We start from the raw sequence: 27,929 nt of genomic DNA, 5'->3' as shown, positions 1-27,929 counted from the left end.
AAATTTGGCATACATTATTGCCCAAGCCATTGCTAAAATCTTCTAGCAAATTGTTCATATCGGACCACTATAGCAGATAGCTGCCATACAAACTGAACAATCAACATCAAGTTCTTGTATAGAAAACTTTTTTATTTGACCAGATAACTTCACAAAATTTGGCATACATTATTGTCCAAGCCATTGCTAGAAACTCAGAACCCAATTGTTTAAATCGGGCCACTATAGCATATACAACAGCTGTCATACAAACTGGCCAATGAACTGAAAACTGGTCTAAATTAAACTTTTTTATTTATTTATTTTTTTTTTTACTTTTTTTTTATTTTTTATAACTTTTTTTTATTTTTTATAACTTTTTTTTTATTTTTTATAACTTTTAATAATTTTTGTACATACTTTTTCATTTTCTAAAATTTTTTCATCTTGATTTCATCTTATAACCTTTCCTTTTTAGATTAAATCAGCTGTCTCTATTATTTAAATTGTGAATTATTTCAATTGCTTGTTTTGACCGTTGCTTGACACGAACCTAATTGTTTGCTTCGCATGTCTATATAACTAAGTATGCACTCTAATTACCCAAAATTTTCAACTACATATCTTGAAAAACCATAATTAATTATTTACAAAAAAAAACTTCCACAACTAACAAATGACAATATAAAACTATATACTTTCTACAGGAGCGTGGCTCGCGTTCATCTGTTTCCAATGAGTCTAATGTGCTATTGGATCCCGAAGTGCTCTCCGATTTGTCCACGCAAGCGCTGGTATTAACGGTTTTGGCCACATTGGTGAAATATTCGACAGAGGAGAATGAGACGCGCGTGCTCTATCAGTACCTGGCCGAGGGTTCGGTTGTATTTCCCAAGGTGTTTCCAGTCATGTAAGAGGCGTTGCAAACAAATTCCAATATTTAAGTGTTAATGTTTGTTTTCTACCATTTTTTTTACTTTAACAGACACTCGCTGCTGGACCAGAAGATTAACAATATACTCTCAGTGTCACACGACCAAGTCGTGCTGAATTCAGTACAAAGCATCATACAAAATATGCTCGCCAGCGAGGATCCTTCACAACAGCAACTGCATTTCCTGCAAAGTTGCGGCTTTGGTGGTCTCTGGCGGTTCGCTGGTCCCTTTACAAAGGTACAGACGCACATTTTATTTATTTAGTAGCGAAGTTGTATAAAAAAAACTACTTTTACCACCCACTAGTACACCATGATGGGCGAATCTTCGGAATTATTTGTGAACTGTTTGGAGGCCATGGTTGAGACATGCCTGCCAGGTGATGAGACTGTACCGGTGCCGCCATCACCACGTCCATACAATTTGAGTTCGAGCCTCAGCAGTCTTACTCTAGGTTCACCAACTGATAAAGGTAAATGCCACACCACAACATCTCAAAGACTTCCCAAATAATTGATTGCAATTTCGCATATAGTCAGCACATGACACATAGTTTTTCATATAAATATTTTGCTCTATTCTCCGTTGCGTAACTTAGTTGAGTTCTGTTAGCGACTAACGCCATAGTAATGGTGCACACAGTTATAAAGCTTTTTCTAACACTAAAGTATTGAATGCGCCGTAGACACACTGCATTGCGCGGCAAATATTTAGTAGTTGAGCGACTTGTTTTTTTTTTCAACTGTACACACACACACACACGCATAAAAATATACACAATATAAAAAAATGGCGACTTTTTTTAGCCAAAAATAGAAAAGGCATATATTTAAATAACATACATAACCTTAAAAGTGTTGAATATTTAATAATACATCAACATTTCAAACTTAACCTCACATTAAACGAATATTTTTTTTTGTATAACCATGTTCATATATTTTTTTTGAATACTTTCATAATTGCATGCATTTTTTTTAATTCACTCACATTTGTTTCACCTGAGACACCAGTACGTACATACCACTGTGATCAAATTGAAAGGTGAATTTTTAATTTATACTTCGCAGCACCTTTCAATTTGATCACAATAGTATGTTTATATTTAATAATTTTTTAACGAATTTCGAATTTAAAAATTCGGGTCCCTTTCGGTTAAGTAGACTCGTCTTTTGTGATATAAGCCTTTGTGCTATGGGCAGTGTGCTAAAAGAAATCTAAGCTGCCCAGCAAACCACCAGCATGGCTTTCGAAAAGTGCACAACACCACCACAGCGCTAAGCGTCATAAAGGCCCAGATAGTTCACGGCCTTAACCACAAAACCTGCCTGAGGACGATCCTCGTATCGTTGGACTTGTCAAAAGCCTACGACACAGTCAATCACACAACGCTACTTGAGGACATCGAAAAATCGACGATCACTGCAGAACTGAAAAGGTTGACTATGAAATACCTGAGCGGTTGTCAAGCATCCGTTCCATTTTGAAGTAAAAACTCCAAACAGAAGAATTAAACAGGAGGCTCCTCGGGGTGGTGTCCCCCACCCCGTCACTGTTTAATTTCTACATCTCGAAACTCCTGCAGCCACCAGAGGAATTTCTATCACCTCGTACGCTGAAGGCTGCTCGATAGTGACGTCGGATAATGGAATCGATGGCATGTGCTCAAACGAAAACGGCTATCTCTCCGACCTTTCTCGCACCTTCGCTGCACAGAACCTAACCCTCTCTCCCACTAAAATCACAGTGACTATATTCACAAACTGGACGAATGAGTACAGACTTGATATTGATATTGCAGTCAATGGCGTTAAGATCCGACTGTCAATGACCCTAAGATTTTAGGTGTGACTTTCGACAGCCTATGCTCCTTCACTTCTCTCACGACTGCGATTATTGGCAAAGTACTGAGCCGCAACAAAATCCTCAAGTCGCTAGCCGGCAACACATGGGGAAAAGACAAAGACTTTGTTGGCAACATGCAAGGCAATCGACCGGCCGGTCCTTAATTACGCCGCACCATTATGGTGGCCTGGACGCAGTGAAACGCAGACGACGGAGCTACAAACATATCAAAACACTGCATTCGGGATTACGACAGGACTACTAGTTAAGGAGCATAATGAACTCCTCTCCAAGCAGTTTCTGTTGGGGTGCTTTCGCAGAAATAATTCCCGCAGTCACCTGTTTGAAGCGGAACCGCGGACGAAGACATAAAGCAATACACCAACCAAACTCCTGCAGATCGGAACTATCGGACGCAACAAACTTCAGACATGCACTGACCGCCATTCACAGTTAAGCCATTAACACCTACACCGACTCCCTCTCAGTTAAAGGCGTACTTGGTTTCAAACCACCACCCATTGCAGACGAAGAGCTCGAGTTGCCGCGAGAAACGAGATTGACCCATGCGCTGCTTCGTTCCGGATACTGTAGCAGGTTAAACTCCTACTTATCCACAATAGACCCTGACATATCAAACATATGTCTAGCGTGCAATGAGTGCCCTCATGACAGTACCAACCTCTTCGTATGCCCTGCTAACCCTACACATCTGACACCCTTCTCTCTTTGGTCCGACCCTGTCGAAACAGAACATTGCCTGGGCCTACCGCTGGATGACGTCGATGACAACTTATCTAATCCTTACCATCCTAACGGGTATTAGGTACCTGCTACAACAACAGTCGCCCAAAAAATTTGTAGCCCGTATTTTTTTGAACAGGTCCAAAAAGCTCCTAGTATTAGTATGGTTTGGGTTTTGAGTTCTCTACAGAAAGTAATTTACAATACGGAGCAAAAATAATCGGCTGTATCAATCTGCTACTTATGGTTTTGTTATAGAATTTTTTTTTTAATAGGACTTCATCTCGAAAATTGTTCCCTCTAATTCTCTCTCTCTAGGTATATCATAATATAGGCGCCAAATTTGAAAGTTATTACCCACCACGGTCGCACTTTAGATGAATTTCGTGAAGACCTCAGCATAGTCCTGTGAATTGAAGAAGCCGTTGAATGAGTGCTGGTAATGCTTGTTCCCTGATACATATGGTAGGAAGTGTTAGTAATCCTTAGCCAAAAATAAATAAACTGGTGGAAATCTCTTTGCATTAAATGAAAGTACCACATTTCTTTGTTACTTGAAAGCCCAATTATTAAAATATCCAAACAAATTGTTTCGTTCGGACCACTATAGCATATAGCTGCCATACAAACTGGCCGAGCAAAATCAAGTTCTTGTATGGAATTCCTCTTTATTTGACCAGATATCTTCATGAAATTTGGCACAGCTTATTGTCCAAGCCATTGCTGAAATCTCCGAAGAAATTGTTCAGATCGGACCACTATAGCATATAGCACTCATACAAAGTAAACGACCAAAATCAAGTTCTTGTATAGACAACTTTTTTATTTGTGCAAATATCTTCATGAAATTTGGCATGGATTATTGTCCAAGCCATTGCCACAAACTCCGAACAAATTGTTCAAATCGGACCACTATAGCATATAGCTGTCATACAAAGGGAACGACCAAAATCAAGTTCTTGTATAGACAACTTTTTTATTTGTGCAAATATCTTCATGAAATTTGGCATGGATTATTGTCCAAGCCATTGCCACAAACTCCGAACAAATTGTTCAAATCGGACCACTATAGCATATTCTTGTAGCTGTCATACAAAGTGAACGACCAAAATCAAGTTCTTGTATAGACAACTTTTTTATTTGTGCAAATATCTTCATGAAATTTGGCATGGATTATTGTCCAAGCCATTGCCACAAACTCCGAACAAATTGTTCAAATCGGACCACTATAGCATACAGCTGTCATACAAAGTCAACAACCAAAATCAAGTTCTTGTATAGAAAAATTTTGTATTTGACCAGATATCTTCATGAAATTTGGCATGGATTATTGTCCAAGCCATTGCCACAAACTCCGAACAAATTGTTCAAATCGGACCACTATAGCATATGGCTGCCATACAAACTGACGGAGCAAAATCAGGTTCTTGCATAGAAACTTTCGGCGCAGCTGAAGTTAGTCTTCTTGTTTTCTTTTTATTTATTCATCGAACTGAACAATTCTCATTTCGTGCTCTGAAAATGGTATATGTGTACTTACATCCACATTTCTGATAATCTGACTGTTACAGTTAAAAATCCATACGTTCACTCTCACGTCACATTATCACACTTATAAGCTCATATATTTACATATATTATATACTACATAAGATAGTAAAAAATTGTGTTGCAATTGCTTATGAATTTTTCCCCTCCAATATTTTTCTTTCAATATCCGTAGCATTCTCATCGGAATCATTAGATCATGATACTTTTGGCGGCAGTGTTAGTTCTCTGCGCCGCGCTTCATGCAGCAAAGCACGCGTTAAACATCGAATTACCGATAGCCCAGCACATTAGTTATTGTAAAAACCAAAAACAAAAAAAGCAGCACCAGTTAGGCAAAACCAAAGAAAAAAATAACAAAATTCAAATACCAAACAAAAAAAACATTAAAAAAATAATATATTTCCACTCAAAAGCTACGCACATTTAAAAGCATTAAACTGCATGTAATATTAAATATTTCATAAAAATCAGAACTCAACCTAAAAAATTAAATTTTTGGGAATTTTGCGCTGCAAATGTTGAAAATCTGCAGCCAAACTACATTAATTTATAATATGAAAAAGTTGTAGGCAAATTCAACTAACGCCAACTTTTAATTTGCCAACAAATTGTCATAAGCTTCACTTTTTTTATTTAATATTAGCACATACTTACATAAATAACGGTATTTTATAGGTTGCATAGTTAGCAAAGCTAAGAAAACTTTAAAAAAATTAAAAAAAAAAAAAAATACACAAACTTCGCTCACACACATGAGACGCTCACGCCTTGCATTCATTTTGCAATTAAAAAGTTCAAATTTGTAGTCGATAATTGCTTTGCTATCGCCAAATGGCATATACATACATATATATTTAGCAAAATAATTGTAATAATTAACTAAATAATTGTTGAAGTTGAAATTAATAATTGCTAGGAGACAACTGTGCAAAGACCATTGCTGTAATAGTGTATAATTGCAACTCCAGCGAATGCAGTGAGCGGCAAAAGTACACGCGCTTAAGTGAGAAATAAAAAATCTTCAAATTAGAAACCCAACAATTATCAAAAAATATTTACAATACAAATAGAACCCTTTAATAAAGATGTACTTGTGACAAAAAAGTACCCGGAAATTGTAAATAAAATTCAAAATATTTAATTATTCTTCAATATTTATTTTGTCGCCTTCTAAGTAATCTCCATCAGATGTAATACACTTATTTTTTTTTTTTTTATTTACTTTATTTACAATCTATCTACATTAAGATATTCAGTAAATTAGATCTAGTAGGTAATTCCAGTTCTTGAAACACTTTTCATAAGCGCTTTTTAGTGATGGAATTTTGTTTTAACTCTTCAAACGACTGAAATCTGATTCCAGGGAGCGGCAATTTCAGTTTGGGAACAACAAAACATCACACGGCGCCAAATCTGGTGGAAACGGTGATATTCATAGCGTTTTTGACTTTAAATTCCGTCACAATGGTGTCTCGATGCGATGGTGCATTATCATTGTGTAAAATCCATGAATTGTTCTTCCACAATTCCGGCCGTTTTCGACGGATGTTCTCACGCAAACGCCTCAATACGGTCAAATAGAACTCCTTATTGATCGTCTGTCCATCCAGCACAAATTCATGATGCACCAAACTACGAATACCGAAAAAAACAATGAGCATCACTTTGATTTTTGAACGGCTTTGGCGTAGTTTTTTTTTGGTTTCGGCTCGTTTTTCCCCTCCAATCCGATGTTTGCATCTCAAACTCTTAAACCCATAACCCATCGGCGGTTATAACGCGCTCCATGAATGTGAGATCGCACACGCATGACAAAGCATGTCAAAAGAGACCTGTTTACGATTTTCTTTTTGAAAAAAGAATCAGCTTTATCGGAAGGAGTCGTGTAATAACGTGTTTCATACCCAAAATATCCACCAAAATCATTCGAACGGACTCGCGAGAGATGCCGAGCTCTCTTGTTCATCATCTCTCTAACACTTATCTGACGAATTTCCAGCACCATATCCTTCACTTTTTTAATATTTTCATCAGTTGAAGGGATCGTAGGTCGTCCAGAACTAGACATGTCTTCAACAATGTCTCTCTCGACCGTCTTTGAAGGCTTTGTACCACTTATAAAGCTTGAGCTTTTGATAAAACTGTATCACCGTAAGCCTTTTCCAATATTAGCAACGATTCCGCACACAAATTTTTTATCCATTGTAAAAATCGCAACTCACTGCTGAGATGTACCGACTTAAGCAGCTGCTGTAAACTGGTTGACAGATCGCGCTTTTATTTGGCATAGTAATTAAGGATATTCCTATCATTTACCAAATGAATTTTATTGCATTTTTCGGGTGCTTTTTGTCTTAATGTATACCCACACGCAAGTCAGAAAATATGTTTTTTTAATGGGTATTTTGCTTAATAAATATATAAAAGTACATATAAGTACAAAGTAATAATAAACGATTTATTTTTAAAAATTTGGAAATCCCTTGTTACCGTAGGCGATTTCCAGGAAAACTTCCGAAAAATCCAAACGTCAAACAAAAAATAGATGAATACAGATAATGTTGAAAAGACTAGTAAAAATTTTAATTTTTAACAAAGTGGCGGCTTCCAAAAAAAAAATATTTTTTTTTGTAAAAACATATACACTTCAGAGTGGCTTAAAAAATCTAAATAATTAAGAAAAATCTAATTCTTCGATCCTCTGATCGGTCCCGACGTTTCGGAGAAAATTTCCTAACCGACTTTCTTAAAAACGGATTTAAAGTTCAAAGCTCCGAAACTACTTGTCGGATCAATCTAAAGTTGAACTCACTTACCGACTCGATAAATAACATTCCGTGGCCAATAAGTGGCGTTAATTTCGAAATTGAAACCGCAAATCTATCGGTTGATGAGTAAGTGAGAAAAAATTGCCAAGGACGCAGTAAAATATGTTAAAATGTGCATTTTAGAGACAAGTGTCGAAAACACACTATCAAAATTCAATTTGAAGTACATTTTTAAGGCAGGTGCAGGTTTGAACGGGTTTTAAGTTTGCGATTCAAACCAAATTTCTGGAACAGGGGAGATCAATTAATGCAAACTATTCCCAAACCCAAATACGATTTAATCATCATATTTAAGGCCTAAACAAGCAATGGAAAGTAATGCAGATACTGATATACTATGAGCAAAAAATAGTAAGACTTTGTTCATAATTTTAAAATCCTTAATTTATGCTACAAAATCTCTGTCGTTCCCCTCAATGTATTCCCTTTTGGCCACAATATACTTGTGCTAACGTTTTTTTCCAATCCTCGCAACAGCTGTTAAAGTCAATTTCCGGAATAGCCTTCACTGCGCGTAGCGATTCACGTTTAATGTCTTCAATTGACTCAAAACGGTTTCCCCGGAGCGGTCGTTTGAGTTATCTGAATAGCCAGAAGTCACACGGAGCTAATTCAGGCAAATACGTGGGTTGCAGCACGATATTGCTTGAAAATTTTGCGCAAAACTCACGAAGAATCAATGCAGTCCGCATGCCGGCCCATAATTCAGACCTGTTTTTTCCAATATCTTCGCGCAAACAACGCATAACTCCCGAAAGGAATTCGGAGTGCACCACACCTCAATAGTCGAAGAAAACTGTCAATATAACCTTGACTTTTGACCTGCTTTGACGTGGTTTTCGGCTTCGGCTCAGCTTTGCCACAATATTCGATTGCTTGTCTGTGTCCGGGTCGTAAGCATAGATCCAAGCCTCATCGCCAATAATATACGTTTCATGACATCCTGGTAGTCGGAAAGCATTGTTTCACAGCCCGCTATTTTTCGAAAAAATTTAGTGATTTTGAAACCAGTCGTGCTTTCATTTATCTTAGGCTCGAATGATCTTTCAAAATGGTTTTCACTGATCAGTTCATTTATTTTATTGACGTGTTGATCAGCAGTTGATGTTGATGGCCGTCCTGGACGTGGTCCATCGTAAACGCGCTTTCGACCCTCTTTGAATACTTTTGACCTACAAGTATAAAAAACACTTACTTTTGTAGGAAATTAAATGCTCTATAAAATAGGTCTCTCACGATTTTTTCGTAAACCTCACCGTTTCCAAGATATTAAGAAGTTACATGGGTTTCCTCGGGTAAAAACAGCCTTTTTTCAACAATTTTTTTTCTCACATAAAAATTAAATATTTTATAGGAATTTTTTTATTCTTACAAACATACACGATTAACAAAGAAATTGTGACATTTTTGGAAAAATATATTTTAAACTCAGCCATTGCGACGCCGTTTCCGGTGATACTTCGAAAAAAAGATGCGCACGCGTTGGCAGCATAATTCCTTACAGGATCATCCAAAGTGAAAAAATACATGTTTTAGTTAAAACCTTAACTTAGAACTTAAACGATGGAAAAAAACTGAAAATTTAATTTTTGGCAGACATTTTGAATTTTGAATGATTCAACGAAATTTTTTTTTAAGTTGTAATCGAAAAAAAAATCCTTCCTCCAAGCCTTTAAGAGTTGTATCTCAAAGACCTGTGTAAAATTTCATGAAGATCGGTTGAGTAGTTCTCGAGAAATCTTGCCAACCGACTTCAAAAACACAGTTTCGAGAAAAGCGAGTTTAAGGGGCTATACCAGTGTAACGCATGAAAAATTAAGCGACTTTCGCGAATTTTTTTAAGAGAAAGTACGCAATTGAATGTTTGGAACTTCTTTGAACGTAATAAGATATATTTTAAGCTATATTTTAAGATTTTTTTTTTACAAAAATTTTGAAAAATAACGGAGTTATGGGCTGTCTTCGGAGGTGTCAAAAAAAGTGCCCTAACTGCTGACCATATTCCAGCCGAATGAGCACCTGAAACAATAAGAATTCAAAAAGCTTATTAAACTGAAAGATATTTCCTATACAATGATCTACGAGCTTTGAAAAATATCATAAATTAACAAAATGGCGTAATTTTGAAAAAAAAATTTCGTTTTTTTTAGGTAAAAATGGCCGTTTTTTTTATTTTAATTGACAATTTTCAACCAATCAAAAAGCTCGTAGCTCATTGTATAGTAAATGTAACCAAAAATACTCAGTTTTAATTTGAAGACGATCGGTAAATTTCACGTTGAGTTATGATGTCAGCAATTTTGAAAAATGTCGTTTCGAGAAAAACGCATTTAACGTTTCACTCATATATATAGTCTGGAAACTCTACAGGACTGTTAAAAAGAACAACAAAAAATTAATATTTTTCAAAAGTTATATTTTTTTATTCAAAGCAGTTTCTTTGTGCTTCGACACAGCGTTTAGCCCGGTCAATTAGCATTTCAAATGAGTGTTTAAGGTCATTTTTCGGAATGCTCTTGAGAATATCGGTCGTCGCCTTTTGGATAGCTGAAATGTCCTGAAACCAGTGTCCTTTCATGGGCAAATGACGTTTTCCAAATAGGTAAAAATCACAGGGTGCCAGATCAGGTGAGTAGGGTGAGTGATTAATGATTAATATGGAGTTTTTTGTCAAAAAATCCGTGACAAGCGTCGACCGATGACACGGCGCATTATCGTGCAACAGGCGCCAGGACCCTTCCTCACGGTATTGTGGTCGAGCACGACGAATGCGTGACAAAAGACGCTTCATAACACCAAGGTAAAACACACCATTAATCGTTTGGCCAGGTGGGACGAACTCTCGGTGTACAATACCCTCGGAATCGTAAAAACAAATCAGTATTGTCTTTATTTTTGACTTCTGAAGACGACCGACTTCTGATCGTCACAGAGGTCCTCACGACCTTCTTGGAATCGCTTAAACCACTCATGCACATCATTTTACCCAAGTTTAAAACAAAATTTAATATTTGCTCTTTGTATTTTACGACCGATGACCAAAAGCTGCTGTCACTTTTTGATCGATAACATCGATTGTAGTTATCCAATTGTCTTAAAATTTTTACGAAATGTCAACAAGAGATCAAACTTTTTATTTCATATACCCACCAATAGGTGGCGCCACCAGAAACAGTTATATTTAAAAAGTTCTGTTTCTTTTGCGACAGACCTTGTATGATTATACCTGCGACCGGTCGCGCTTTAGAACACTGACATCCAAAAACTATTAAAGACACGACCTTGCCACAGAATATTTTAGGATATATAAACTATCGAAAAAGCAAATAAATTTTTTTTTTTTCGAAAGTGTCACATTGGTATAGCTCCTTAAAGACGACGCACTTAGCCCAGCTAGCCTCAAGCGCATAAGTTCTTAAGGCTGTATCTTCGAAACTATTACTCGGATAAACTGCAAAATTTAGAAAAATATTTTAGAGGTATTGTAGCATATACGACAAAAAAAATTGTTTTTCTTTTTGAAACCCGTAAACCCATGTAACCCCTTAACGATTGAAGTATGATTATATTTGGCAAATTTTCTAGAATTTATTAAGCAATTTTTAGCGGCAAATATAAAGCTTTAACATTATCGTTATTTGGTTAAAAAAGTTCTAAATTTCTTAGCATTTATATTAAGAATTTAGCATGTAGTTAAGTTGAAATTTTAAGTCCATATTGAGGCCAGTCCCGAGTATACTACATGCATAAAGACATTTTCAAATATTTGCTTTCAAATTGAATTGATACACTGCAAGGCTCGCCAAAATATAAAATAGCTGATGCAAAGTACAATAGAACTAAGACATTTTATAATTAGAAGCACACACGCACGCGTTCACCCAATCAACTAAAAAGAGAGAGAGAGAGAGAGTGAGGCTGTGATAGCGGGGGCGCTAAGTTTGGTAAGCGGCACCGAATATATAATGCAATTTATTCAAGTGTTTCTTCAGTACCTCTGTACTATAAAGGTTTCTTACTTTTTTCTTCTAAATATTTGTGCTTCTTTTGCCTTGCACTGCAACTATGACTCTACAAAAAGACTTATGTACATCTATACTCATACAATGCTTTATCTCTTTCTTTCAATATTCGGTAGCAATTCAAAAAACTCTTTTTGGTTTTGTTTTTATGCTAAGTGTGTCTATTGAGTTGTTGAGCTACTTTTTGCATGCAGTGTTGCATTTGTTGTAGTTTTTGTAAAATTATTTTATTTTTCTCAGCATCCACCTCTTTTTTAATCTATAAGGTTTTCTTTTTCGTAATTCTGCATGCGCCTGGAAATAAAAATATACCATATATATATGTAGACATAAGTATATAATAGTATTTTGTATGCTTTGCCAATAATTATCAAAAATGTGTTATATAAGATTGTCAAATATCTCCCTTCCGCTTTTTTGCTCTTTATTCAATGCTTTATAAAAAGTGTTACAGTGATCGGATTTAGTTCAATTATGCGCCGTTTCGTTCGATAATATGTTTCCAACTAGACGGCAACTTCATAATACCCCCCTCGTAGAAGCCCCCTCCTTATTTGCGAAGCACTTTTCACAAGCCTCGTTTGAGTTCAACTTTACACCAACAAGGGCGTTCGCCATGGACAGGTACAGGTGGTAATCACTTGGCGCTATGTCCGGGCTATATGGTGGATGCGATAAAACCTCCCATCCGAGCTTCCGTAGCTTCTGATGAGTCATTAACGAAGTGTGTGGTCTGGCGTTGGCCTGGTGGAACACTACACCCTTCCTCTTGGCCAATTCTGGTTGTTTCTGGTCGATCGTCTGCTTCAAGCGGTCCAGTTGTTGGCAGTAGATGATAGAATTAAGCGCCTGGCCATATGGGAGCAGCTCATAGTGGATGATTCCCTTACAATCCCACCAAACACACACCAAAACCTTCCTTTACGTCAATCTCGGCTTGGCCACTGTTTGGGACGATTCACCGGCCTTCGACCACGATCGTTTTCGCTTGATATTGTCGTATGTGATCCATTTTTCGTCGCCAGTCACCATCCGCTTCAAAAATGGGTCGAGTTCGTTCCGTTTCAGCAGCATATCGCAGTCGTTGATTCGGTATAGAAGGTTTTTTTGCTTCAAATCAAGCGACACCCAAACATCAAGCTTTTTTGTGTATCCAGCCTTCTGCAGATGGTTTAAAATGGTTTGGTGACTAACTCCCATCTTCTGGGCGATGTCACGAGATGCCACATGCCGGTCTAACTCGATGTTTTTCATGATTTGATCGGTATTAGTCGTCACAAATCTTCCGCCGGCTGGCTTATCCATGGTGTCGTTTTCACCCACTCTGAATCGTCGAAACTATTCCTCCGCGATTCGAAGTGATAGAGTACCATCCCCCAAAACACCATTAATCTCACGGAACGTTTCTCCAGCGGATTTGCATTTAACGGAGAAAAACTTAAAAAAAGCGCGAATTTCGGCGTTTCAAAGATGTTTAGTATTGCCAGATACGAGCTCTGTAGCGCTTTATACATAGCCGCGAAATTCAAAAGACAAAAAGCGGGAGATATTTGACAACCTAATATATATTGGGTCTAAAACCTATAAGGTTGCCTGTGTGTTCAGTATGGTTTGCCATTTCATCATGTCACCATTCGCTTTGGTAACGCGCTTGGAGATTATCCAAAATTATTACGATAATTCAGGTTCATCGAAAAATCTTCTTCTCAGATAAGGTCCATTTCTGGCTTAATGACTTCGTAAAAATTGTCGCATCACCAAAAATTTACCGTTGGGTGCGGATTGTGGTATGGCAGCTTTATCAGGCCGTATTTCTTTCGAAATGAGACAGGAAATGCCGTTACCATCAATATTGAAGCTTATAACACGATGCTGACTGACTTTTTTTTTCCAAAATTTGATGAAATCAACGCGAACGATCTATACTTCCAACAAAATGGTGCGCCTTGTCATCTTTTACGTCTAAACATGTTCACATTGCATGCAAAGCTAAGCGACTCGTTAATTTCGAGCAAATGACCTAGTCAAATAGCCGTCAAAATGATCTGGTCGTTTTAGGTTTAGGCCAATTAAGCAGCAACACCTAAAGAGCTCGAAGACAATCTTCAGCGCACTATATCCGAAATTCTGCACCGTCTTTACTTTTCTTTTCTATTGCCCATCTGAAGCTATAACATTATCCATCTTTCTGTTAATTTGCGGTTTCCATGCCAAAAGAACAATGGCGGCCAAGCCATTCGGAGGATGACTCATCAAATCGATGTTTTGTGTGCTCAAAAATGAAGATTTTTCAGTCAATCTGTGGGAGCTCGCTATGTCGTGTTGAACGACATCTCCTGTCAGGATGTCATAGACGTGTTTCGAAGCATCGCTATCGTATTTTTTTAACATTTCACTCGACCACTCTTTTTGAGCGATTGAAAAATCTTGTAGGATCTAACGTGAACAAATTTTTTTACAGTCATTCAATATTGAATGTATGCTGGTCCGATTAATGTCTATAGTTGTCCCTATCTCATGTTAGGTCGCATGTCGCTCTTTGCAATAACTTTCAATTTTTTGCGCTTCCCGACAGCATCATTGAATTTTCATACCATCGATAAACACCGGTCCTTGATGGAGGTTTAATTAATTTCATTGCCTTATTGCTGATTTATTGACATGAATATTTTAAGTTACAGTCAAAAAGTAGTTTGTCAAAACGGTTCCTTACTTTTATAAAGAAAAAACACAGAAGCTTCAAATTTAATGGTGATTGTTTATTATCATTCGAAAGAGTTTTCTTTGGCCTTTATTTTTTGAAGATTATCGCTTTCAAATGTTGGTTGCGGATACGTCTCAGTAGGTCCATAAGTAGAGTCCAATTTTCGATGACTCGTTCGAGCATTTCGACTGGTAACTGGGGAATAACACGCATGATGTTTTGCTCCAAGACCTAAATCTAAGCGGGATTGTCGGCATAGACATTAGTCTTTACATATTCCTCCAGGAAAAAAGTCTAACAGTGTGAATTCGTACGATCTTGGTGGCCAAACGACCGATTCAAAACGTGAAATTATCTGCTCACTGAAGTGTTCTTTCCATAAATCCATTGATTGATACGATGTGTGGAAAGTGGCGCCGTCTTGTTGAAATCAAATATCGCCGAGATCACGAGCTTCAATTTCAGGCATCAAATAGCCGATTATCATGTTAACGGTCGCCATTGACGGTTCCGTTCTCACCGGCAATATTTTTGAAGAAACATGGACCGATATTTCCACCGGCCCATAAACCACATCAAACCGTTCTTTTTTTCTGTATGAAATTGCAGCTCTTCGTCCCAAATGCGGCAATTTTGCTTGTTTACATATCCATTGAGCCAGAAAAAGACCTCATCGCTTATCAAAATTTGGCTAAAAAACGTCGGATCTTGCAACTTTCCAAGATTTCATAGAGCGAAGCGATGTCGCTTAAGCAGATCTAACGGCTTCAGTTCTTGCACAAGCTGTATTTTGTACATTTTCAATTTAAGATCTCGTCGTAAAATGCGCCAAGTCGTTCCAAACGTCAGTCCGAGTTGCTGCGAACGGCGCCGAGTCTTCACCGCCTTCGTATACACTCTCATCTACGCCTGCTATATTTTCTTCACTGTGTGCTGGACGTGATCTTTTCGGTCGAATATTATAATAATTAATGCCATCCAGGGCAAAATGGGTGTTGCGAATAGTACGCTCAGTAGGTCGATTATATCGACCAGAAGTTGAGCGAAGCGCGCGAAACAATAGTGGTTTCAATAGTATTTTCTTTTATAGTTTCTATACAAATTAAGTCCACTATTTGTAATCCAATTTCATAAAATAATATTATATAAGGTGGCAACGGCTCAATTTACAAATTTGTTTTAAGTTTATCCTTTCAATAGTTTTTCATTTTCAATGTGTATGCTTTCAAGCGTTTGAAAAATGTTTTTCGTGTGTTTATATGTGTTGCTTGCCGTGTATATAAAATGCTATGTATTTTAAGCTTTAAGTCCAAAATTTAAGTTTTCTTCCTCTATATTAATCATTAACTCTTCTCGCTCCTCTTTTCAGCTGCATGAATAACAACCAGCCAACGCGGCCGACATCCGACATTATTCGCGCGAGTCTTTCGTTTTCTAAATTTCTTCAAAAAATGTTTTTAAAACCTGAAAAGTTTTACCACAAACTAAAGGGAGGAACCTAGGTAGCCAGAACAAATGTAAAAAAAGGGGGCGTACAAAGTAAGTCCAGATTTTAATTTTATGAACAAGTGAACGGAGGAAAAAAGAAGATGTAGAAGACATTAATGAAGAATTCTACAAAACTATGTACTGCAGGGATTGAGACAAGTATGAGTGTGCCAAGGACAAGGACACACAGTGACATTTACGTCAGATATATATATATGTATGTGCGCGTGTAGCTGTGTTGAAAGTTTGATTTCCGCTTAAATGTAAGGTTAGAGTAGAAGGATTTTGACCGGCAAACGAAAAAATTGAACAACTTAACCACCAGCATCGAATTTAGCTGTAATAAAACAACAAAAGTAAAAGCAAAAACAAACTAAAAGTAAAAGTAAGAAAAGTAAGAGTAAAAAACCAAAAACCAACAAAAATAATAATAACAATACAAGTACACATAACACTCACCAGCAAATGTGAATGTGTGTGGCTGTGTGTGTGTGTGAGAAGAATAACTAACCAAAAATAATTAAAAAAAAAAAGAAAGAAAATCATATTTTAATGTGTGCCTGTGTGTGTAGTAAGTGCGCTTGTATGTGTGCGTCGTCATGTGTCATGCTTTGAATGTATCAAACGCTATGTTTTTGTTTTTGTTATACATTTAACTTGTAAGCTTTTAAAGTTACTAATTGAAATTACTTAAGTGTAAAAACTCATCCATGTGGTCTTACTAATGCACACTAACCTAACACATATAAGCACAACTAGACGCCAACAATTTATCGCGTTTTATAGGAAATTAAATAGAAAAAAAGTAAACAAAAAATTAAAAAAAAAAATCCAACTGGAAGTATTGTAAATCTGGAAGCATGTTTGTAACATTTATGAGTTTTGAGGTGACAGTTGAAGAACTAACAGAGCCAAAGAGTGAGAACTGGGACCCGAAATTTTAGATATTTGCAGAGCACCGGGTCCAACTGAAAACTAAAAGTTCGAGAGAAATAGTCCACACAACCATCTGCTCTCCTTTACCAGATACTAGCAGTGTTTGGCAAGCCCACAAGTTAATATTGTCGAAAGATTTCCGGCTAAAAGTTCCGGTCCTCAGGCTGGTCGCGTTTTAAAGGGTGGTCTATTTCAAGGTTTCTTACTTTTTATTACTATTATACGAAAGAATATTCTTTGGCATTTATTTTTTGAAAATTTTTGCTGCGACCGCCGCCTCGCGACTCTCCACGGGGTTCGTTTACACTCCTAGCTACGGCTATATTTTCTTCACTGCGTGCTGAACGTGGTCTCTTTGGTCGAATATTATCCTACTGAAAAAACTACCCGTACTTGGTTCACCTGTTAATAGCGATAGTCCACTGGACCGTGATTCCGCCCCAAAAATTGGTCAAGCAAAGAAAACTATAATGCGTGCTTTTATTGCACTCCACTTTGACTTCATTCTCAAACTTTTAACCATCCTAATTTCATGCTGGCTGGCAGCTGTTCGCTAATCTCTGACCAACAGTGTTTCTCTATATTTGTTTTTTCAACTGTCGCACTGTCTAACCATGTTGTTGTAGCGGCTATCTTCCACCCATTTTAGGAAAATAAATTCTCTGGACATGCCGGAGGGGTATCACACTGTTAAGCGTGGTTTTGTGGGCGTTTAGTGTGTTCAATATCCAGAACGAAGTTGCGAAAGCTTCACGCTAACTTTTCGAGCAAACTCTCGAGCCCACCGGCTGTAGGTAGTAATTTCTACAAAAACATTGTAGCAGCAACTTGGATTTGGAAAGGAAGAAGTTCAATATGTTACTGAACTGCATACTCCAGAACATCAGCATACTTCTGCTCTCCTCAGTCCAATCTTTATAACTACTAGTAAAATGATTCTGGTAGCATTCATAAGTTGTGAAAGCACTGCGTAGTTTTGTAAAAATAAATTAGGAATATAATAAAAAAAAGCAAAATCTATATCTATAGATTTATCGATAGTAATCTGTCCACCAGTTCAGGCTTTGACCGCAGGTAGCTGCAACTTCCAGTTGAAAACTCATATTCATTAATATATCTGCATTAATTTTCTTTAGCTGCATGTGCTTACACTATGTAACAAATCTAAAAGAAATATTAGCACAATTTGCATTAAAAAAATTTTAACTCGCGTCACAAATTTTACTAAGTCGTTAAGTTCCTGCACCATATCTACTTACACATACTCGTATTACTTGTACCTATTTATAACGATTAGTACTAAAACTGAAAAGCTTCTCTAGCTAAAAACTATATTACTTATTATTATAATTCTTCTGCGATAATTTTTTTACGAATCGTACAATATGATTGTATACGTTTTTATATATTTTATTTATTAAAATTTCTATATGTGACCTGGTCTACGAAAAGGGAGCTAACGTGCGAAAACTAGTTTTCTGGGAAAAGCTGTTAAAAATAATCGTCAGTTTCTTGTTATCTCATTAATTGTTCTCCTTTTTTTTGACACCTAGCCCCCTTTCCGTAGGCCAGATCACATATGCTTTATTTTTTGTTGTAATTTCTATCAAAATTTACGGGGTTCTAATCTTGCATCACAAAAAAATGTTTTTTTCGAAACTTTTTCTAAGAAATATTGTTGAAAGTAATTGGAAAATAAGAAGGTTTAAGTCATTCACAACTAGATAGACTATACATACATACTTATGTATATACTTATGGTATATGCTTTCGGGAAAATTTGAAGATAACTCTTCTTTACTGCCTGGCATTTTCAGTACCAATTGGCAGTGTGGCATGGACACACTAACCACCTTGGTAAGGTTCGAGGCCCATCTAAAACCTCTGCCGTACTTTGGGTCCGGCACCCGCTTGCAATGCAACTCGACATTCAACTGATAAAGTGTCAGTTCTTCTCGCATTCGGGTTTTAAATCAAAACCACCATGATACTCCCCGAGGGGCCAGTCCACATGACCAGCTTGGAGCAAACTCTAAAGGTTCCTGCTCTCCGTAGTACCAGAATTAAGTCTCCGGTCAGACCTCGTAGCCTAAACTACTACCGGTGGTGAGCTTCCATAATGCTCTGAACTGGTGACCAGGGATTGGATCCCATACGCACTTTACACGCACACCCCATTCACACAAGAAACTACCAAAGCCTTAATTTTCTGTTAAAAGCCTTCACCAAACGACCCTAATTGTTCGGCATTCCGACTAGTGGAGATCAGAACGCTAATATCTAAACGTCCATCAGTCCAGCTAATCCCCATACCACCCGGATCCCTAATGTCCTTACATGCACCCAATGCTCTACCCCCGCCCCACAATAACAACCTATCAGAGAAGTGCCTCTGATGCAAAAATGCATTCTAAAGTCTGGGTTACCCTCGACAAACCCAATGTCCCGAATGTACTCATAAGTCACTCGACCGTTAGGACTATTGTGCCAGCGGTCTTGCCACCTACGGTCAGGTGTAGAAGCCTCCTGCTCCCTAGATATCTCTCTATCTCCACGTCATTATCGGAAATCCATACATTTCGCAGCAATGACACACTCAAGCACCTTCTTAATATGAATGCAACAGCACGCTGTATGACAATCAGGTCAAAAAGGAGTACACCTAACAGAATCTGCATAGCATCCGTTGAGACGGTGCGACATACAGGCAAGCGTCATACATTACAACGTTGTATTGAGAGGAGTTTTCGCGACCCACACAGCCCACAAACAAGCCCGATATATGGTGCGAACAGAACGACGTCTGAGATCTCAATCACTCTACAAAATACGTCGTATTTTGCATACCCTGCCTGCAGTCGCTCCTTCACATTCACCAAGTGTGGAGTCAAACACATTCTTTCACTCACGGTCAGCTCCAGGTATTTGACTTGCGTCACATACTTGATGGACTCCCGGACAATCGGTGAACGAACCGGCGATAATCTAAACCCCAATTATTTACAATCTTTAAAAGTTGTCCTCCCGCCCGCTCTAACCTAGACCGCAAGCAACCTTCGACCTAGAAGGGGGGGTCGTCAGCACACGCACAATACTTACAGAGTAAAGTAACTCAGCCAAGCCAAAGAGTAATTTTCGGACAGCCAAGTTCCTCCAGTCATTGCACCACTAGATCCCAGCTTAGATAGTCAAACGCCCCGTTGAAGTCAACAAATATGCCAAGAACATAATTCCGGACATGAAACAATGCATCCTCTTTACTGCGTCCTTTCCAGAACCCATACTGCCTAGTTTTTCCACCTTTAACTTTCTCCAGCACTTCCCAAGTACTGGAAGTAGACTGATGCTCCTGGAGTGCTCTCTTCCATCCGGACAACATGACCTAGCCAGCATAGCCGCTGTCTTTTAATTCGTTGAACTATGTCAATGTCGTCGTATATCTCGTACAGCTCTTCATTCCATCGACTGCGGTATTCGCCATTGCCAATGCGAATAGGGACCATAAATCTTCTGCAGAACTTTTCTCTCGAAAACTCGTAACGCCGACTCATCAGATGTTGTCATCGTCCATGCCTCTGCACCAAATAACCTCAAAAGGAGTATTTCATCTGAGGCTGTTTTGATCCTTTCATTGGGGATGTTTTTTGCGAGGTGAGTCCCAAACCCAGCGCACAACCCTGGGGAGGAATGATTCGCCTTCGCACTTTAGCTCGCCTTCAAACAGATGTTTTTCGGCTAACCAGAGAATACTTAGTCTAAAACCGGAAGTCGTGAGCTGCTTGAGCCATATGTAAAAGAATCGTTTCTGGCCACTTCCAAGTGAATGGCGCTCAGAGAACTTTCCTCACTTGCGTGAAGTTCTTCAGAAGAAGTCCTTCCTTACTTGTTTAAATTAAAGAAAGGATGGGAGTGTGTGATGCTAGATTCAGCAGCCCCGAAAAACCAAAGTTTATAGACTAAATTATTGATGCATTTCATATATATTATTATTATTTATTACTATTTTATTATTATTATTTTTTATTTATTATTATTATTATTTATTTTATTATTATTTATTTATTATTATTATTTTTTACTCGACACTCATTGCGGCCTGGATTTAAAATTTTAGTCAAACTAATTTAGTATTTAACAGCTATTTATTTGAACAAAATTATTTATGCATTTATTTTGAATTAATATTTATATACAAATATACATAATATTTTTGATTGTTTTTGTAAATTTAATGCATGTCTTCCTCTGTGTTTGTTGTATATAAATTATTGTAATATTAAGAAAATATAAGTTGAATTTGTTGAAATTTTTAAAATGTTAACGCTGTACTTAAAACAAAAAATATATTTGAAAATAATTAAAAAACAGCGTTTTTTAAACACTTACGTAAGTGAAAATACTACGCAAAATCTAACTAGGCAATCGTTTGCTTTTACTTACATAGCTTTTTTGTTGTTTTTTTTTGGTTTTTTTTTTTATAACAGCATATAGACAAAATGACAAAGTTAGAGAAGTGTAGCACTAAGCGTAAAATGGAATTAAAGAAATTCACAAAAACTCTTTAAGTGAAAACACCAAAAACACCAAATTCAATTGTAATAATTACAAGCGACTAAATTATATGAAATTATTATTGTGAAATATTAATTAAAACAAAAACAATGAAACATTTTGTCCACTTTTACATAAAATTAGCATAAGTCAAAAATGAAAACTTGTAAAAAATCTTAGCATAAATTGTTGAAAAATTATTGAGAGCATTATATAGTTTATAAATGTATGTATGTATTATTGAAAATATTAAATTTAAATGTAAATGTGTGTAAAAGTTTTATTTAGTAGCTACGTACAATTAAAAAAGTTAAACTAAAAAATTACAAAATGAAACTGAAAAAAATTAAAACTAAAAATTACAAAATAAAACTGAAAAAATTAAAACTAAAAAATTACAAAATAAAACTGAAAAAATTACAATTAAAAAAATTTTTAAAATAAAACTGAAAAACTTAAAAACCAAAACTAAAAAAAAAATTAAAAATAAAACAAAGCAAGCAAAATATAAAACTAACCATTTCTGTAAATGAAACCACAATGTTAAGCTAACAGCTCACAAGAAAATCCAAAATCAAAACCAAGCAAAATGAAAGCAGGAATTTCAGTAATTTATAAAAAAAATGTTTATATATAAAAAAGCAAGAATAAATACAAAACTCAATAACAATTTGCATCAAAAATTATTATTTGGGTGTGCGCAAAAATACTGTTATAAAAATAAACTGTTGTTTTGTTTTTATTTTGTATATGTGTGTAATATGCATATTCTAAATGAAAAATGGGATATTTTTGAAATTTAAATTTATATATGTGTCGTTTTTTGTTTTTGCTATGACATGAATATTTTTTATGACTGAATTTTTTACTACTTTTTATTTTATTTTATTTTTTTATTAATTACTTTAATAATCTATCGAATCATTGCAAATAATGCATTAAAAAATAATTTAATTAAGACTTCAATGTAATATTTTTTGTGATCCCAACTACCGGACCGAAAAATAAAAAAATAAAAATAATTATAATCTTGTATTTTTTGTTTTTTTTTTTAAATTTTTTTAAATTTTTTTATTATATATTTAATAGTTTAAAAATAATTGAATTAACTTTTTTTTTCGTAATACAAAAAAAAATTGCTATAATTTTGTATATGTTGATTTTTTTTGGTTTACTATTTAATGTAAATGTTTTATTACTATAATTTTCAACTACTTTTTGTTTTTCGTTGTTTTATTTTTTAAATTATTTTATTAATTAATGCATTAAAAAAATAATTTAATTAGCATTTTAATTAAATATTTTTTGTAATACCAACGACCGTCTTGAAAAATAATAATAATTTTGTTTTTGTTTTTATTTCTGCTATTACATGTTGCAAATAATGCATTAAAAGACAATTTAATTAACATTTTTATAATTTTTTTTTGTAATCTCAACTACCGGATTTTCAACTATTTTTTATTTTAGTTTTCTTTTAATTTTTTTATTAATTAATTTAATAGTCTATTCCATATATGCATAATGCATCCATCAAAAAATAATTGAATTAACATTTGAATTAAATTTTTTTGTAATCCGAACAACGAAAAATTAAAAAAATTGTATTTGTGTCGTTTTCTGTTTTTTTTTTGTCATTACATGAAATTGTTTTACTACGGTGATTTTCTACTATTTTTTTGTTTTTTTTTTTTTTTACTTTTTTTTTTTTTTATTTTTTTTTTTTTTTTTTTTTTTTTGTTTTTAATTTTTTTATTAATTAATTTAACAATCTATTCAAGCGTTGTGAATTGTGCATTAAAAAAGAATTTAATTAATATTTTAATTATAAATTAACATTTGAATTAAATTTTTTTGTAATCCCAATTACCAGAGTGAAAAAAGCAAAATTTTAGTCCAAAGCATATAATTAAGAATTAATAAAAAAAACTATTTCTTTTAAAATTAGCATTTTTTCGCGTTTGCGTGCTTTATTCAAATCAAACAAAAACATTTTAAATTTTTAATACGAAACATTATTTTCTAGCACATTTATAACTTTTTCATTTATTTTCTATATTCCTTTATTTATTCTAATGTTTTTATACTTTTTATTTTAGTTTTATATATTTTTTTTTATTTTTATAATTTTTTTTATTTTATTTTCATTATATTTTTTTGTTACCGGTTTTCTGATTTGAAAGAAAAAATGTATTCGAATTTTAATGAAAAATATAAATTATTATTTTTTATTTTATGTGGAAACTATGGAAATTGGCAGTATCTTCTATTCTCTTCTCATTGTTGTTGCTATTTCTTGACATCACTTTTTTATTATTAATTTGTATACATTTTTATTACATCAATTTTTGTTTCTAGTTTTACTAAATATTTTTGTGAATGTTTTACTGTTTTGTTTTAATTTTATATATTATATGTGCATTTTTGTGTATAATTTGTGTAGCAGAAAACATTTTTTTATTTATAATTTTTTTTATGATCATCATTTTTTTATATTTGTAATTATGTTTATGATCATACAAATTTTTTATGAATGTTCTTTTCTCTTAAATTTGGTTATGTAAGTTTTTGTTACTTTTTTAAATATTTTTTTCCAAAAAATTACTCAAAGTTTTTATATGCATACCTCAAGATCAAATTTGACTCGGACACTCAATATCTGAGATCAAACATGAAAAGATGGTACCAATCAGGAAAAAAGAGTACCGACTCTGTTTGCACGCGCTATTGATATAGCTCAGTTCCGATCAAATTCGATTTTGAGTTCATATATAGTATAGTACATATTGATTTCTTATTTGCATACTATTACTTATTTATTTTATGTTTTGTCAACAAATGCATCTGTTCGTTTTTTTTTTTTTTTTTTTTGAGAATTATTCCTCCTTTCGTGAAATTTTATTATTTAATTGCACGAATGACGGTCATTTTTATCGCCCTTGCTATTTTATTATATTTTTCTTTTTCTTTTTATAAATTTTGTTGCTGTAGTATGTTTCTAAAACAAACATTAATAATATTTTTATATGTTTATTTTTTGCAACTAATTATTTTTCTCTACTATGAATCCGTTATATACTTTACTTTACAACTCTTAAAAAATATATTTATATGGTCCTTTATGCATTTAATTTATATAATTTTTTTTTAATTTTTTACTTTGCCGTTCATTTTTTTTTGTTTTTTGTTCTGGCATCCTTTTTTTCGTTTTAAAAATTCTTCACACTTCACTAAATTTTTTTTATCATTGCCCTTCTATTTTAATCTATTGTTTAAAACTATTAGTTTTCTAACGTATTTTTTTAGTTTTAATTTTACTCTATTTATTTGATTTTTGTTGTTTTCTCTATAGTTATTTGCAAAAAATTATTTTATAATAATATATGCAATTAATTTTACTTTTGGTTTTTTATTGTATTCTGTATTAAAAAATTATGATTATTATTATTTAACACAGAAATATTTTTCAAAATATAAAAAATAAATATTTTCTAAAACAATTTTATCACAAAAGTATTTTTCAAAATATAAAAAATATAGTTTTTTATTAAATAATATTTAATTTTACTTTTGGTTTTTTAAATATTTTTTATTAAAATTTTATTTTATTTAACACAACAATATTTTTCAAAATATAAAGTAAATATATTTTCTAAAAAAAAATTTTTAATCACAGAATTATTTTTCAAGCCATAAAAAATATATATTTTCTAAAAAAGCAGAAAATTTTTTCAAAATATAAAAATATATTTTTTTCTAAAAAAAGTTATCACAGAAGTATTTTTCAAAATAAAAAGAAAACTATTTTACGAAAAAAAATAGAAAATCTTAATTGCTAAATTTTATAATTAATTTTATTAACTTGTCTAGTATTTTTACTTATCCCCCACAGTTTTTTTTTTATTTTCTAATTTCAAAATTTTGTAGGCTTTCCTTTATAATTGCATTTCTTAACCTCAAAAATCACCAAAATAAACGCACATCCTCGCGCATTAAGTTTACCAATTGATTGTTTTTAATTCAAAAGCAAAAACAAACTGTACTACTGAGGCAACAACATTAGAACAAGCATTCAACGAACTACTTATAACAACAACTTTATTCTAAAAACATGCAGAAATGGAAAATGAAAGAAAAATCATGTGCACACATACAAACCAACGTACATTGGGTTATTAAAAACTCAAAAGTGAGGTTAAGTCAGAGTGATATGCAACAATGCATCACACTAAGTTCCTCTTTGAGCACTTTTGAAGGTGAAAAATAAATTTTTATCATTTTTAATACTAACGTTCAAATTATAAACCCAATTTATGTTTGTTGTTATATATGGGTGTGTTTGTGTTAATGAAAATACTACCAATAATTTGCAATAATAACTTGAAAGGAATGTAAATTGCAACAAAAATGTGTTGAAACACAAAGGCGAATGCTGCCGGATTACAGCGAAAGTGTTGCGGCATACAAATATACTACAATAGTCGGTATGTCTGTATGCAGTAATTTGTATTTACAACTGCCTAACTAATTGCTTACATAATGTACATACCGCAAATCGTCTGCACCCACAATTTTGGCGGACATACCTGTATTCATATATTTTATTGCATTTATACATAAGTAGTTTGGTAGCAGCAAATTGTACGTATGTATGTGCTCGATTGTGTGTTTGTATATGTGCAAGTAAATTATGTGCTTTTGATGGCAGGATTCGATGTGATGTATGTATGTACCTACATGTTCGTCTAGCAAGAACGAACAAATGAAAAAGGATTTGCTTAACAAACAAAAAAAAAACACACTTAGCTTGATTATATATGAGCAAATAAAGAGAGCCAAAGAAATGCAAAAAAAAGAAAGTAAAAATTTATGTGCGCAACTGTAACGGATATTGTACAGCAAGGGTATAAAGTTAAAGTAGAGAAAATTGCAGACAAACTACCATAATTATGTTGGAAATAAACTCAAGTTTTAAAACAGCAGTGTACCTCAAGTATAATGAAAAAAATAGAATTTGTTTTAATTGGAAGCTAACGCTTTACAAATCAACTGGAAGTAAGTATAGATTTGTGGCATAACAATTATTCGATATGATACTAATAACACCACACAACAAATGTGAAGGAAAATTTTGAGACTGATGTGCTGTGGTGTCCTATTTACGAATTTGAGTTCAAAATTTTCCATCGCGAGCAGCTACAGGTATATTTAGTATCATTCGGTTTAAGCTAGAAACAGCCTCTAACATCACAATCCCAAAATGACTGTAACTAGTGTGATAGATTTCAGTCGATGCTACGTAACAAGAATTGTTTAACGATGATCTCAAACAGTTTTGGACAATAATATGTGCCAAATTTCGGGAACCCAGCACACAACCCTGTAGAGGGGATGTTTCGTCTTCTCACTTTAGCTCTCCTTTATGCGGATGTTCTTAGGATACTTGATCTAGGACAGGAAGTCTAAATTGCGTCGACAATTTGCTGAACTTAACAAAATATGTTATAATAATTATAAAAACAAAGTAAGAAATAATATTATATGTAATCCAAAATTGTTCTATGGTTTTGTCAACTTCAAACGCAAGATTTCTAATTTTCCGTCCGCTATGGAATATAAGTCTAGTATGTCTAGTGACAATCACACCATTTCTAATATGTTCGCTGAATTTTTTAGGTCCAATTACTCTCCAAAATCTCCAAAAAATGTTCCGCATCAGCACAAGTTATGTCCGATTAATGTCATTAATGCACCAACCATTTCCGAAGCAGACTTCTTATATCGGTTAAATATGTTAGAACAATCATTTAATTATGGCCCAGATATGATTATCTCATGCCCTAACAAAACTATTTAATTCATCTCTTATGCAAGGCTTATTTCCATCTATATGGAAAAAGTCATTATAATTCCTTCACATAAGAGTGGATTTAGGTCATCTATTGAAAACAATAGGGGAATAGCAAAGTTGTCAGCAATACCTAAACTTTTTGAAGCAATTATAACCGACGACATAACCTTCCGGATCTATCCACTAATTTCTTGTTCTCAGCACGGTTTTCGTAAAGGGAAATCTACAATAACTAATTTGCTTGAATTTGTATCACATGTATCAGCGGGCTTTAGGGAGAACAAGAATACTGATGTTATATACACAGATTTTAGTAAAGCTTTTGGTAAAGTAAACCAATCAATTCTTTTGAATAAACTTGATCTTTTTGGTTTTCAACCAATATTTCTAAAATGGGTTGGTTCTTATCTTAGTAATAGAATTCAACAAGTCATATTTTTCTGACATAATCAATGTTCCTTCAGGCGGTCATCAAGGTAGCCATTTTGGTCCATT

At 34.3% G+C, this 27,929-nt stretch overlaps 1 protein-coding gene across 6 annotated transcripts in view; it reads left to right on the top strand.

Moving 5' to 3' along the window:
• The window catches only part of LOC126751017 (neurofibromin), a 41,353-nt gene extending 19,045 nt beyond the window's left edge, over positions 1–22,308 (top strand). For 4 of the 6 annotated variants that reach the window (XM_050460910.1, XM_050460906.1, XM_050460907.1 and 1 more), the window contains 4 exons: positions 687–889; positions 965–1,151; positions 1,221–1,386; positions 5,227–7,443. In XM_050460910.1, the coding sequence (XP_050316867.1) occupies positions 687–889; positions 965–1,151; positions 1,221–1,386; positions 5,227–5,345 (675 nt within the window). In that variant the 3' untranslated portion in view covers positions 5,346–7,443. Of the gene's footprint in view, positions 1–686; positions 890–964; positions 1,152–1,220; positions 1,387–5,226; positions 7,444–15,977 lie in introns of those variants that run through there. The other 2 variants (XR_007665846.1, XM_050460908.1) reach the window with 2 other exon arrangements.
• Positions 22,309–27,929: the final 5,621 nt, after the last annotated feature.

This window comes from Bactrocera neohumeralis, chromosome 2 (genome assembly GCF_024586455.1).
Source record: "Bactrocera neohumeralis isolate Rockhampton chromosome 2, APGP_CSIRO_Bneo_wtdbg2-racon-allhic-juicebox.fasta_v2, whole genome shotgun sequence".
In the NCBI taxonomy this organism is placed as follows: Eukaryota; Metazoa; Arthropoda; class Insecta; order Diptera; family Tephritidae; genus Bactrocera; species Bactrocera neohumeralis.
Note: the sequence above shows the minus strand (reverse complement) of the source record. Positions and strands in the feature narration are given on the sequence as shown.